The sequence below is a fragment of the Bison bison genome, unplaced genomic scaffold, assembly GCF_000754665.1.
Source record: "Bison bison bison isolate TAMUID 2011002044 unplaced genomic scaffold, Bison_UMD1.0 scf7180017864518, whole genome shotgun sequence".
NCBI classification, from domain to species: domain Eukaryota; kingdom Metazoa; phylum Chordata; class Mammalia; order Artiodactyla; family Bovidae; genus Bison; species Bison bison.
In genome coordinates this window covers 16828250-16842422 of record NW_011495071.1, presented here as the reverse complement: position 1 = coordinate 16842422, position 14173 = coordinate 16828250, and the positions used below count along the sequence as shown (strand labels likewise).

The 14173-nt window shown below is 36.4% G+C and overlaps 1 protein-coding gene across 1 annotated transcript in view; it reads left to right on the top strand.

Annotated features, from left to right (window-relative positions):
* Window positions 1-14173, top strand: part of PDE3B (phosphodiesterase 3B, cGMP-inhibited) — a 168641-nt gene that overhangs the window by 91700 nt on the left and 62768 nt on the right. Inside the window, exon 2 of the mRNA XM_010830572.1 lies at window positions 9260-9310. Coding sequence (XP_010828874.1) covers window positions 9260-9310 — 51 coding nt within the window. The remainder of the gene's footprint in view (window positions 1-9259; window positions 9311-14173) is intronic.

Here is a 14173-nt window from a genome sequence, read left to right as displayed (position 1 = left end):
CCATATATATATATATATATATATATATAATTATTTTACCAGTAAGACTGGTGTCTGGTTGGTTCATCATTCTTAAGTTTAAACTATATCTGTTCTCAGATAAGTTATAATGGGCAATCACAGAAAAAAAAGAAAAAAACAATCTGTTATATTTGCTTTGTTAGGCAGGGGGTATGCCTGCCTAGGACTAGATAGTTCCTTTGTTTTTCTTGAATGTGTGCAGTTTGTGGATCTTTCAGCTCTGTGAGCAGTATAGAGTTGATGTGGGGGCGGGGAGGAGCAGAGCAATGTAGCCTGCTTAGTAGCTGAGAAGTAGTGCAGTAAAGTGTTTGAGAGCCTGGGCTCTGGCATACAGTATAGAGGAACATGTCTTTAGATTTTAGGTTGATCTTAGATCAACCTTAAATCCCCAGAAGGCCACTGTGATTTCCCAATTTTTTTTCCAAATCACAGTCGAGTTTGTAGCATATTCCTATTGAGGTGTGGAACGTTTTTTTCTCTTTTGCTCTTGTTCATAAAAATATTTATTAAGACATTCCTCATGTGATCCTGATGGAGAAAGAAATGGCAACTCACTCCAGTATTCTTGCCTGGAGAAACCCATGGACAGAGGAGCCTGGCAGGCTACAGTCCACGGGGTTGCAAGAGTCGAACATGACTTAGCGACTAAACCACCACCACCATGTGATCCTGAATTGTTACATGTTTTAGTAAGGTCTTTTAATATTAGCTATTGTTAATTTAATCTTTTGCTTAAACTATACTGAAAAATTATTTTTGTTGTTGTTCAGCAACTGAGTTGTGTCTGACTCTTTGTGACCACATGGACTGTAGCCCACTAGGCTCTTCTGTTCATGGGATTTCCCAGGCACGAATACTGGAGTGGGTTGCCACTCTTCTCCAGAGCATCTTCCTAGACCAGGGATTGAACCCACATCTCCTGCATTGGCAAGTGGAATTTTTACCACTGAGCCACCTGGGGAAGCCCCAGGTGTAACTTAAAAGGAAAATTATACAGTAACTTATATACTGTAAAATTATACAGTAACTTAAAAGGAAAACACTATTCACATTAGGGGGGAAAAACGGAAGTTATAGGCTTGCAATTCCTTTTTTTTTTCAGTTATTTTTGGTACATTCTCCCCAGAATATGTATCTCTCAGTAGGAATGTAGAGACCATGTCTGAGATGGAGATAGAATTCTGCCTAAGGATAGGGTAGAGAAACTAGTTGAGGTACGTACCAAGTTATACATCTAGAAGAACACGGGTCTAGAAGAGAAGCAGGTAGGTAAAAACTTGAAAACATCTAGAGTGGATAAGAGATTAAGAATACTGATAAGATAGATGCTATTTCGTATATTTAGAAAATGACTCTCTGTGCTTGAATTCCCTTAGCACAGCTAATGAGACCTTGGTGTGTTAAACTGTTTTAAAATGATTCTGAAAGATTAAAAATAAAGTAGGTGTTTTAATTCAATTTAAGAACATCAAATGATAAAAACAAGTCTCATAAGATCAATAGGCTATAAATGTTTTAGTTGGTACTTTTAAAGATTAAAGCTCTTTTTCAAACATTCTATGACTTCAGTACTTCATATTTTTCCCACTCAACCTATATTTGTACCATCCCTTTAAATATTGTTGTTTCTAGTTTGGAACTTTTGAGAAAAAAGTTACATGTACACTTTAAGTGCTATGTTATAAATTCTGAATTATCAGTACAGCTTTAGGAAAAAATCTTCATTGGAGTGGCCTGGCATGTTCAAGGACCACCTAGTATAGCTCAGAGAGAATTATAGGAGAATAATTGGAAACAAAAAGTAAACATTACCCTTGAGGAACTCTGCTATAAATGGGAGCAAAGAAATGGGATACAGGCTGAGTGTAAGATCATGAAAAAGTTTGTGTGTGTGTGAGAGGTGAGAAATTGCGGCATGTTTATAGTCTAACGGGAATAATGGCAATGATTTAGTAGAGAGAAAAAATGATGGAAGAGCGAGGGAGAGAGCTGCTTGTGAAGCATTCTCAGGTAGACACCTGGATTGGATCTTGGGATCAAACCCATGGAGGAGGGCATGGCAGCCTACTCCAGTATTCTTGCCTGGAGAATCCTACGGACAGAGGAAGCCTGATGAGCTACAGTCCATGGAGTTGCAAAGAGTCGGACACTTCTGAAGCAAGATGCAGGTACCAGCAGATTGGATCTAGACCATTTATGGAAAAGTGAGTCATTGACTAGAGCTCAGCAAGTTCAACTGTACTAACAGAATGAAATGCAGGAAATACGGGATCAAGTATTGGAGGGTAATCTGATGATTTGATGATCTTTTTTTATTATTTTTGGAAAGAAATCTCATTAAAAGCTTAAATAATTATCCTTTCAGCATAGTAGTAGAAAGAGAATAAAATTTGAAGGGTGATAAATCTGAGTTCAGATACTCGCTCTGCAATTTACTGCTGCTACTGCTGCTAAGTCGCTTCAGTCGTGTCCGACTCTGTGCGACCCCATAGACGGCAGCCCACCAGGCTCCCCCGTCCCTGGGATTCTCCAGGCAAGATACTGGAGTGGGGTGCCATCGCCTTCTCCACTGCAGTTTACTAGCTGACACCTGATAGAACTTGGTTCACAATATCCCTGTATTTAGGATTGCAAGAAATATTAATGGAATTCACTCCAAGGTGGTTCAAATAAACCTTAAGAGAAGGAACAAGCCTAAGAGGGTGATCAAGGGATGGTTAGGCAGCTCGAGAGCTAGTAACACTAGAAAGCTGTTACCTCACCTGAGGCTGATAGAGCAAGGATGGAAATAGTGTTTCCAGAGTCACAGCTGAAGTTGGGAAGGGAAGACCAACTGATTAAGAGCTGTAGTCATGGAGGCAGCAGAAAGGGCACAACCATTTTCCTCTCCTCCCACACTCCAGTTTCCTGCCATCATCTTCCAACCTAAGTAGAAGTCAACTGCATGGCAGCTTGGGAGATGCAGAGTGTCGGGGTCAGCCTTCCCATCATGGAGAGGAGGACAAAGAAGGGATCTGAGAGGCAAATGGAGAATAATTAGTATAATCACTAAGCCTTAACTTCTCCATATATAAATGGGGTTACTTGCACAATTGTTGTGATTCCACATGGCTGCCAAGCACCTGCCATATTACTAGCACATAGTAGTGCTGATAATATAGGATGGTGTAGCATAATACATGCATATGTATGGCTGACTTCCTTCGTTGTTCACCTGAGACTGTCACAATATTGTTAATCAGCTATACCCCGATACAAAGTGGGAAAAAAAAAAAGATCGTTTAGCATAAAGTTTAAGAATCCTTAAAAAGCTTTGCAGTGAGACAGATCTGAATTTAATTTCTGTCTCTGCCACTTACTAGTCATGTGACTCTGGGCAGGGTACTTCACCTTTTTAGTCTCTGTTGTGTCATTTGTAAAATGGGGAAATAGGCTTACCACAAAGAATTCTAGTGAAGATTAAAGAAGCCATGGTGTATTAGGCGGCCGACGGTGCTGGTGCACAGCGTGCAGGCTCAATCACCACAGCTGTAGTCGTATGTTTTGATTGATTGGTAAGGATAGCAAATGAGGCTAGTTTCCAAGTAATACTAGTCTCCACCCCCACCACACACCCCGCCCCCCCTTTTTTTGGCCCTTATTCTCAGGTTTCCACCCCACCACACAGGAGAGACAGACACACCCTTTTTTTCTTGCCCTTATTCTCAGGTTTTCTGACTGGGGCCTTTATTTGTCATGCAGGGGTCAAGATGACTGTCGTTGCACTTTAGACTATTAGAAAGTACAGTTGTACAGTTTTAGTTTAGCTTTTTAGGGTGTCCATTTATTTTATGTTTTTGGTTTATGGTCAATAAACATAGTTAAATGGGCCTAAAGTTGAAAGGCACAGAAAAAGTTGAAAGTACTGAAATTTGAGAAATTAACCTAGATTTATACACGAAGCTCAAGTGAAAAATGCTGAAAATAAAGTATGTTTTAACAGTTAATTCACAGCTGTTACATAATAGCTAATCTTTCAAATTTCACATAAATGTCACAGTTCTGTAAGCTTAACTTGAGGACACATATATGTTTTTCTTCTTGGCTACATTAGGGAACAATGAAGTAAAACCTCATTGACGTAATTGAACCTGATAACATCTCCTGGTTGTGCTGCTGATGTTTCACTGTGGTGGTGGTGGTTTCATAGAGCTCTGTAAAGCATGTTGGACTTACAAACATATTCAAACAGAAACTTTTATCAGGATTCAACTTTTTAACCACAAAGAAAAGCTGAGTTTATAAAAGCACAGTTTTGGATTTACTTTATCAAATCAACTAAAAGAATTTTTTTAAATAATAGGCATCTCATGTGTTACTTAAATTGAAAATACTGTTTTTAAAAGTATTTTTGAACAGATGTCTACAGTGTGTGAAAATACTAATTTCTGATACTGTGTAATATTTGAATTTAGATGGAAAGAGACAAATGGAGTACTGGAAGCTCCTAAAAACAGCAATTAAAATTAATCCTTTCATGAAATGTGGAGAAGGCAATGGCACCCCACTCCAGTACTCTTGCCTGGAAAATCCCATGGATGGAGGAGCCTGGAAGGCTGCAGTCCGTGGGGTCGCTGAGGGTCGGACATGACTGAGCGACTTCACTTTCACTTCACTTTCATGAAATGACGTCTTATCATATAATAGAACCATGTTTTGAGAACATACCATAGTCACTAAAACTCTTTTTTCACTTGATTCAAAATTTAATAATATTTGAATTATTTATCCTTATATTTATTTATAGGATTTCCTTTGGTATTGAGAGTGAAGTTTAGGTTTTGCTGACTTTGGAACAATTGATATAGAACATATATTGGCTACTTGGAAGTAAAATTGTAAAAGAGCTATGTGTTATTTTGGAGGAATGAATGCTTCTACCAATGTTTCTTAAACTTTTAATATTCATGCACCATCCACTGTGTATTCAGTATGTGTGGCGGTTACCTACCAGTATTAAATAAATGCATTAAAATGACTCAGTTTTTAAAAATGAAATTAGTGAACATTGTTTGCAATATTAAAGATATTTGTTTTAGCTCACTGATGAGTAAATCGGTTGTGTGTTGTAGATTCACAACCTATATAACACAATCTGTATATCCAACCAGATTCTTTTCTCTATTTTCTTAAATTGAAAAAATTAAAGCAAAATTGTAATTTACAGTGGAATGCAGCAAGTAGTTTTTTTGACGTTGATTCTGAATACTGAAATTCAACATGGACCCTGTAATCATAAAGAGATTTCTCACTGAAGATTACTTTTGAGGCTGTGTCTGTTGCTAAGTTAATGGGCATTGTCATGGTTAAAAACTTGAGAAATAGAAGCTCTTTGCATTTTATTGCAAAAAATACTTCTATCTGCTATTTATAGTTTTTATTTGCACTGCATTTTCCCACAGCACACCGAAAAGATGTACTTTGTGTGGCCAAACATTGAATGCATTTACTCTTACACTATTTCTCTACCACTGAATCGTGCCCAGCGTGTGTGTTTTAACCACCAGCCGTTTTCTGTGAATAAAGCAGTGATAGATCTGCAGTTAAGAGATATTCTCATTGTTTAGCCAGGCTCTTCTTTGATGTGCAATAACTGATTGAGAACTAATTCCAGCACATTTCCAAGTCTGTATCATAGTTCACAAAATAATGATTAAATAGGAAAAAAATCCTATTTTGTAGTATGGGTTTTTCAATGATAAAAAGGTTGCCCCCCATCGTCTGTTGTGTGTATTGAACATAAACCAAGAACTGGTCTAGATTCACCCCATGTGTGCATTTACTCTTTGCAACCCCACGGACTGTAGCCCACCAGGCTCCTCCGTCCACGGGATTCTCCAGGCAAGAATACCGGAAGGGTTGTCAGTCCCTTCTCCAAGGATCTTCCTGACCCAGAGATTGAACTCAGGTCTCCTGTACCGTAGGCAGACTCTGTTACCATTTGAGCCACCAGGAAAGCCCCTAAAGTATTTGCTATGTACAAATATGACAGTAATTACTCTTACCTTATATGCCTTTTCAGTTCTGTGATGTTCCAAAGTGTTGCATAGTAAATACATTTTGGAGATTTTTTGGTCTGTTCTCTCTTCCAGCATAAAGTTTATCATCTGTGTGGCTAATTTTACACATCTCTTGGCAATAGTTTATCTTCTTTATATGCTTTTCCTTTGGGGAGCACAGAATCTGAATGGTGCCTCCAGTTTATGTCACTTCTATTTTAGGAACAGAAATCTTCAGTTTCATATAAGAAAGCTTTATGTGATTGTTCTGGAAAAGTTCTACTGGTTTACCAAAAAGGCTTCACATTTTGCGTGACTGTCATAAAAGTTTTAAAGTAGATAACATGCAGTCTAAAAAAAAAAAAATTCCAGTTTTTAGCTGGTTGTATAGTTTAGTAATATTTTTGCTTTTATGGTTTTGTGTGGTATTATCACACCCACAGATTTGTAGTGAGTTTGTATTAGAGTATTGTTCTTGATTTAGGCTTAACATTTATTGGGAGTTATTTATGTTACTGTTTTTGTTAGTACCTTGAGCTTTAGGAAACCAATTTTGAGCCATTTATTTTTTTGATTGGCGACATAAGGTGTAACACAATGCCAAGAATGCAAATTCAACAGATAAAAGCAATATTCAAATGACATGAAATATCAAATTTTATATCAAATTGGTATAAACATCTGTAAACATTTACTCTTCATTTCTGTACTTTTTTATTGTGGACCACACATTGAGTAACTCTGCTCTAAGATGTGTCTTGCTGTAGCTGTATGATTCCTGATCATACATCTTCTACTACTTAGGCAGAAATTTTGTTTTCTCAAAATCACTAATATTCTACTTGTCCAGTTTACACAGAAGTCAGTCTTCAGTTCCTAATATGCAGGGGATTTTAGACTAAGACCTGCTGCTTTTTGGCAAATGTATTTTTGATCACAGAGAAAGTGACTGCAAATAAGACTGAGCTACTGCTCAAGAGTTTATTCAAAACCAGAGTAGTAGGTGGGAAACAAGGAATGTTAAGAAACCCTCATGATGAAAGTATGCTGGAGTTAGCAAGAAATCAACTTCTACTCAGACTGATGAGGAGAAATGAGGCACAGGTATGTCACCATTTGATGGTACCCTTGTAGAAGAAATGTGGGAGTATGGATTGGACAATAGCATGTTAGGCAAGTTTGCAGACTCAGACACAACTCTCATAGGTAATCTTTAGTGACCCAACCGGTGGTCCTGTCTTCATTCCTGTCCACTCTGTACTTTTTTTTTGGTGAATTTAAGGAAACATCAGATTTACAAATGTCATGATGATGACAATTTGTAAATTTGGTAATTTTTATTGGTAAATAGTAAATAGAATGGTAAATAGGCTAGTCAGCATTCCACTCTCCCAAGAAATTTGGACAGGCTAAAATCAGAACTGAAGTAAGGTATTGCACTTGGGACTAAAAAGCCAGTTGTGTAACCATAGCATGCAAATGGAACATGTATTCCCTGGTGGCTCAGATGGTAAAGAATCTGCCTGCAATGCAAGAGACCCAGGTTCCATCTCTGGGTCAGGAAGATGCCCTGGAGAAGGGAATGGCAACCCACTCCAGTATTTTTGCCTGGAGAATTCCATGGATGGAGGAGCCTGGCAGGCTACAGTCCATGGGGTCATAGAGTCAGACATGACTGAGCAACTAACACTTCTACTACATTTTATGACAAGTATACAAGAAACTTAGGGATTTTAGGTTACTCTAATCTTAATGTGAATGTTCTTAGGAAGTTATTAGTGTCTTAAACTGCATTAATTAATGTCTTTGTATGCTGCTTAAATCACAGCCTGAAGCAATTCTATGAGGATCACACTTAGGACTGTATAAAATACTGTGTAAATTTGATGAGTCTACTAATATATATTAAATTCTTTTCATGTTGCTGTACCATAGCAATTTTGCAGGTACTAGTCCATGAATTTTGTAAGCGATTGTAGTATGTCTGGATTTTCTTTGGGAAGAAATATGTTTCTCTTCACTGGCAAGAGATGACCTTCTGCAAGGATGTTGACAAAAAGTTGGTGATAATGACAAATAATGATTTTTAAAGGGGGTCACCAAGCTGTAGCCCACTAACCAAATCCTGCTAGCAACCTTTTGTGTGTGGCCACAGAGCTAAGAATATTTGTTTTTTTCATTTTAAAGGATTGTAAAACAAAAAGCAAAGAATATGCCATGGAGACCTTATGTGGCTTACCAAGCCTAAATTATTTGTACCTTTACAAAAAAATTCTGTCAACTCCTAAATGAAATATTGGACCAATGAAAGAAGAAATAACATTTTAAGATCTTTTGCATCAGGAGCCTTATGACTAGAAACAAATATTTTAGTACATAGAAATTGTGTGACTGGATTACAAATTAACTAGGCTCATGTTCACGGTTAGGGTTCAAAGCTATGTAGAAAATTGTCATTACATCAGTTATTTAGGCAAAAGGAAGAAACTTATTTATCAATTTAAGTAAATTTAAAAGAAATTAGCTTTAATCATAGTTAGCAGCTATAGCTTGCCAAATTTGAGCTAATTTTGTCTCCTTGAGCAGTGACTGTTGGATGGGGAAGTAGCCCCACAGCCTGCTAGGAAGAGACGGGCAGGAAAAAACTAGTCTAGTACTAAGAAGTTATTATTGATAATCTATAAAGAAGAGAAACAGGGAAACTAATTAAATCTGTGAATCAAAAGGGTTGTGTGTAACTTTTTATAAATCCACTCTTTTATGCTTTATGTAAACCCCAGGCAAGCTTTTTAAAGGTGCTTTTGGACAACAGAGCCTTGTTGCTAGGTAAGTAGCACCACCTACTGACACTGGTTTAAAATGACAAATTATGAGCCTTTGGAGAAGGTGGGAAGGGGGGAGAGCGGTGATTTCTCATTTTACGTGTATTTTTAGTAAATGGATGTGATTTTGGATTTATATTTTTGGTTCTGTGGTAATAGATATTTTAAAGGTTAATATAGCTTAGTTTAGTGACTTTATTCTGACTGTCTTGCTTTTTCAATCACAGATTGTGTCATTAATGAAATATTCCATCTAGACATCATTTTTATTCTCACGTACCCAATTTCTCTCCCAAAATTTAAGCTGTTTTTGTATCTGTAATTGAAGATGCTCCATTTTGTAACTAAATGAATTCTTTTATTTATTTTTTCTTTCAGATGATTCTTTGGGATTGGGATTTAAAGCAGTGGTATAAACCTCACTATCAGGTAAATATAAATGATATCACTAATAATTAACATCTGTAATCAAATTTTTGACATATAAAATTACATTCAGAAGATTTCTATGCCGTAAGATTTTTCTTTAGCTGAATTAAAATAACCAAAACTTCATTTAGGTAGATTTTTTAAAAATAAATTTTAATTGCAAAGGAAAAGAAAATGATCAGTAACCAAACATATATAGTTACTTTTTAAATGTTGCTGGTACAGTCTGGGCTTATCAATAGAAAACTGCACAGATGAATGAATTTTCACAAATTAAAGTTCCCATGTAACTAGTACCCATAACAAAAAATAGAACATTACCAGCGTCCTACAAGCCTCGCTTGTGTACCATTCTAGTCATTACGTATGTCTCCAAAGAAAATCCCTATCCATACTCCTAGAAATTAGTTTTATTTAAGAAATGTATATATATAGATAGATATACACATATGGAATCATACAAAATGGACTTTTTTAAAGATTTTTCATCACTTTATGTTGGTATCAGTGAAACTGAAAATAGACGTGTAGGAGAACAAAGGAAAATCAAACATCAAGGAATAACTTTGTTAACTTTTGATATATATCTTTATAGATCTTTTCCTAGTTTTCCAGTGTACTGAAATGTATAGTTTATATAATTTTAGTACAAAAATGGTAATATTATATTCCATATGCTATTTTGAAACCTGATGTTTTTTTATACTAACAGATAAACATTAATAAATATCAAATTCTTGTCATACGTGTGTACGGAAACATTAACTGTTTATCACATCTATTTACTTAATGTTGTTCAAACATAACACTTTGAAAAATGAACACCCCTTTGAATGGTTGAGTCTTATTTTTAAACAATAAATGGCATAATCACAACAGCCTATATTCTCTGATGTAACTGTTAGTCAGGTGAAGTGAGGAAGGCTACATCTGACCTGTTAAATAAAAGGGACTGGGGTTTCTTGACCTAAATAGTGGCCTTTGCCTCAGTCATGTCCACCAAGATTCTCAGTTTCCAATGAAAAGAGTATCCATGTGCTCAGTCAGTCACTCAGTCGTGGGCGACTCTTTGCGACCCCATGGACCCCACCAGGCTCCTCTGTCCATGGAGTTTTCCAGGCAAGAATACTGAAGTGGGTTGGTATTTCCTTCTCCAGGAAAAGAGTATCTAAATTACTGCTAAAATCTAAAGATAAGTAAGCAGTGATGGTTCACACATGGGCTGGTAGTCCCACAGAATTTTATTTCTTCTACCTCTCTTTTCCTTTCGAATAGTCCTTTAAAAAAAAAAAATCGAAATTTAGGGGATTCCCTGGCAGTCTGGTGGTTAGAACTTGGTGTTTTTACTGTCCTGGTCTCGAGTTTGATCCCTGGTCGAGGAATTAAAGATACGGTAGGCCACGCAGCATGGCGAAAAAAAGAAAAAATTTGAAGTGTAACACTCATGTATAAAAGTGCACAAGTCACAACTGTGCAACTTGATGAATTTTCTCAGAGTGAATATATACATGTGACCATTTTTCAGATGAATTCAGCACCCCAAAAGCCCCCTGCCTAGTCATCAGCTTTTCCCAGGTGTTATTTCAATACTGATTTCTGTCATCACAACTTAGTCTTTTTCTGAATAGTAAGTAAATGGAATCACTCATATGTGTTTTCTGTTTTACTTCAAAATTTTTCTGTAAGATTAATTTGTTGTTATGCGTAGTAGTAATTCACCCACTCTTATCCCATTTAGTGTTTTATTGAATGAATATACAATCAATTCATCTAGTCTATAGTAGACTGACATTTATTTTTCAGTTTTTTGTCTATTTCAAGCTATGCTGCTGGAATATTCTTGATGTCTTTTGTTGGATGTTAGAGGAGGGGTATGCATGTATATGTTCAGTTTTAGTAGGAAGCACAAGATAATTTTCCAAAGAGATTGTATCACTTCTCCCAGCCATCAGCAGTATATAGATGTTTCCAGTTGATCCACATCTTTGTCAACACTTGGTAGTGTGTTTTAAATCATTCTGGTAGCTGTTGAAGAGTATCTTATTGTAGTTTTAATATTTGCATTTCATTGATGGCTCATCAGGTTGAGAATCTTTTCATGTTAATTTGCTACTCAGATATCCTCTGGTGAAGATCTTTTCTCCATTTTTTTCCCAGCAATTATCTACATTTTACTTAGTGATCAGTAGGAGTTCTTTATGTATTTTGGACATGAGTATTCCTTAAGAAATCTTCTCCCTGTCTGTGGCTTATCATGGTGTCTTATTGAAAACACTATTCATCAATCATTTCCTTTTATGTCAACTTATTTTCTTTTTATTTAGTGTTTTTTGTATGTGTCCTACGTAAGAACATCTTGTTTACTCCCTGGGCGGTGTCTACCCTCTCCTGTTACCTCCTAGCAGTTTTATTGTTCTACTTTCCATTTTTAGATCTGTAATACATCTAGAATTGATTTTTCTGTATTGTGGTTTATGTATCAAGACAGCTTTTTTCCACATGGTTATCTAATTGATCCACTTCCAGTTATTGAAAAAAATATATCTTTCTTCTTTGCACTGTATTATCACCTTTGTCTTTTAAGTGACAAAACGTAGATTTGTTTCAGGACTTTCTATTCTGTTTGTCAATTTGTCTCTCCTGAAACACTGATACCGGACTCGTTATTTTAATTACTATAACTTTATAATAGTGTAAGTTCTCTAGCTTTGTTATTCCTCAAAATTATCTTGGCTATTCTTTAATAAACTTGAAAATTTCCATATCCAAAAAAATATACTAGGATTTCGACTGAGATTTTATTGACTCTATAGATCACTATGAGGAGAATTCACATCTTTATAATACTGAGGCTTTCAATACATGAAAATGGTATATTCCTTCACTTATCTGAGTCATCGTTTATCTTAATAATCTTTTCAGTGCAGGTGTCATGCATCTATTTTGTTAGATTTGTTCTTTGATATTTAATTTTTAAAGTTGAAAAATGTAAAAGGTAGCAATTTTTAGAAATTCCATGTTTTTAACCCCTTGTGCTGCCCCATGGGAGTTTAATTGATTTTTATATATTGACCCATGTATCCAGTGTCCTTGCTAAATTTACTTATTAATTCTAATAGCTTGTCTGAGGATCCTTTTAGAGTCTTTAGGGATATAATAATGTCATCAATGAATAAAGACAGGCTTATTATTTCCAATCATATGAGGCTTTTCTTGCATAACTATATGGTTTAGGATTTCTAATGCAGTGTTGAATAGAAGTGATACTAGTAGATAGCCTTGTCCTCATCATGACTTCAGGGAGAAAATATTCAACATGCTCACCACTAATGTTTAATATAGGTACCCTTTATCAGATTAATGAAGTTCTATCCTAATCCCAGTTCACCAAAAACTTTTTTCTTCTAAGTCAGAAATGGGTCTAGAATTCTATCAGATGCTTTTTCTGTGTCTATTGAGATGATCCCTGAATTTTCCCCCATTTTTTTCTATTAATGTGGTAAATTAATTATGGGCCTGTGTTGAACCATCCCTGGATTCCCAGATAAAGAAAATTTGATCAAGAACTGTTTTCTTTTTAAAAATATATATCACTGGATTTTATTTATTAATATTTTGAATTCATGCTTACATGAGAGTTGGCCTTATGATTATTGTTTTTATCATGTTTTTGGCATAAAGGTTATACTGGCCTCATAAGATAAGGTGGGAAATTCCCCCCATTTTTTTTCTGTTATCTAAAAGAGTCTAGTAAGATGGATTTCATTTCTTCCTTTGGAAGAATACTCTGGTGAAGCTATCTCAGTTTGGAGCTTTCTTATGGACAAGTTTTAAATTATTAAGTTTCTTAAAGTTTTAGGACTATTCAGGCTTTCTGTCTTTTCTTGTTTCTTTTGTTCATAGTGTTCTCGGAACTCTTTGGTTTTGTTCCCTCCAGCATTGAGACTGCTGACAGCTTTATTTTACTTTCAAAATAGAAATCTTTTTGAGGATTTCTGTTTGGTTTCTCTATCTTTTGGCCTCTGTTTACAAATTGGCAAATATCTCCAGCGGGGAAGGCAGCTTCAAATTCAGGCTTGCATCTTTGTTCTCCTCTTCTCTCTGGGATCTTGCTTGGAAGCGTTTAAAGCTCTCTGTCTTTATAACCCTAAATTCCATATTTGGTCTCCCAGCCCCTTGAGACTATAGAGAGCTCTATGCTATTTCCTAGCCTCTTAACTTCTCTGCTTCTCATCTTCTCTGCCCTGTGTCAGTTATGAATCAGTAGCAAATTCCTTGAAAGGAGAAAGTAGCACAGAATATTGGGTTCAGTTCACTTCAGTCTCTTCTCTGCTGCTGGGGCTGCTGCTAAGTCTCTTCATTTGTGTCCAACTCTGTGTGACCCCATAGACGGCTATTTTTTCAAGCCCTGGCTGCTTGACTCTGTTCTGATGCCCTGAAATGGATACATTTCTGGTGTATTTTGGCTTTTCTAGATTAGTTGTTCTAGGCAGTAGAGTTGGTCTGATACAAACTAGTCCCTCCCAGCTGAAAAATAGGCAAGCCACTTAAGTCACTATGAACCTATTTCCTCATGTATAAATTTTGAATAATACCAGTTCCTCCAGAGGGGTGATTAAAATAATATGTGCCTGGTACATCAGATCAGATCAGATCAGTCGCTCAGTTGTGTCCGACTCTTTGTGACCCCATGAATCGCAGCACACCAGGCCTCCCTGTCCATCACCAACTCCCAGAGTTCACTGAGACTCACGTCCATCAAGTCAGTGATGCCATCCAGCCATCTCATCCTCTGTCATCCCCTTCTCCTCTTGCCCCCAATCCCTCCCAGCATCAGAGTCTTTTCCAATGAGTCAACTCTTC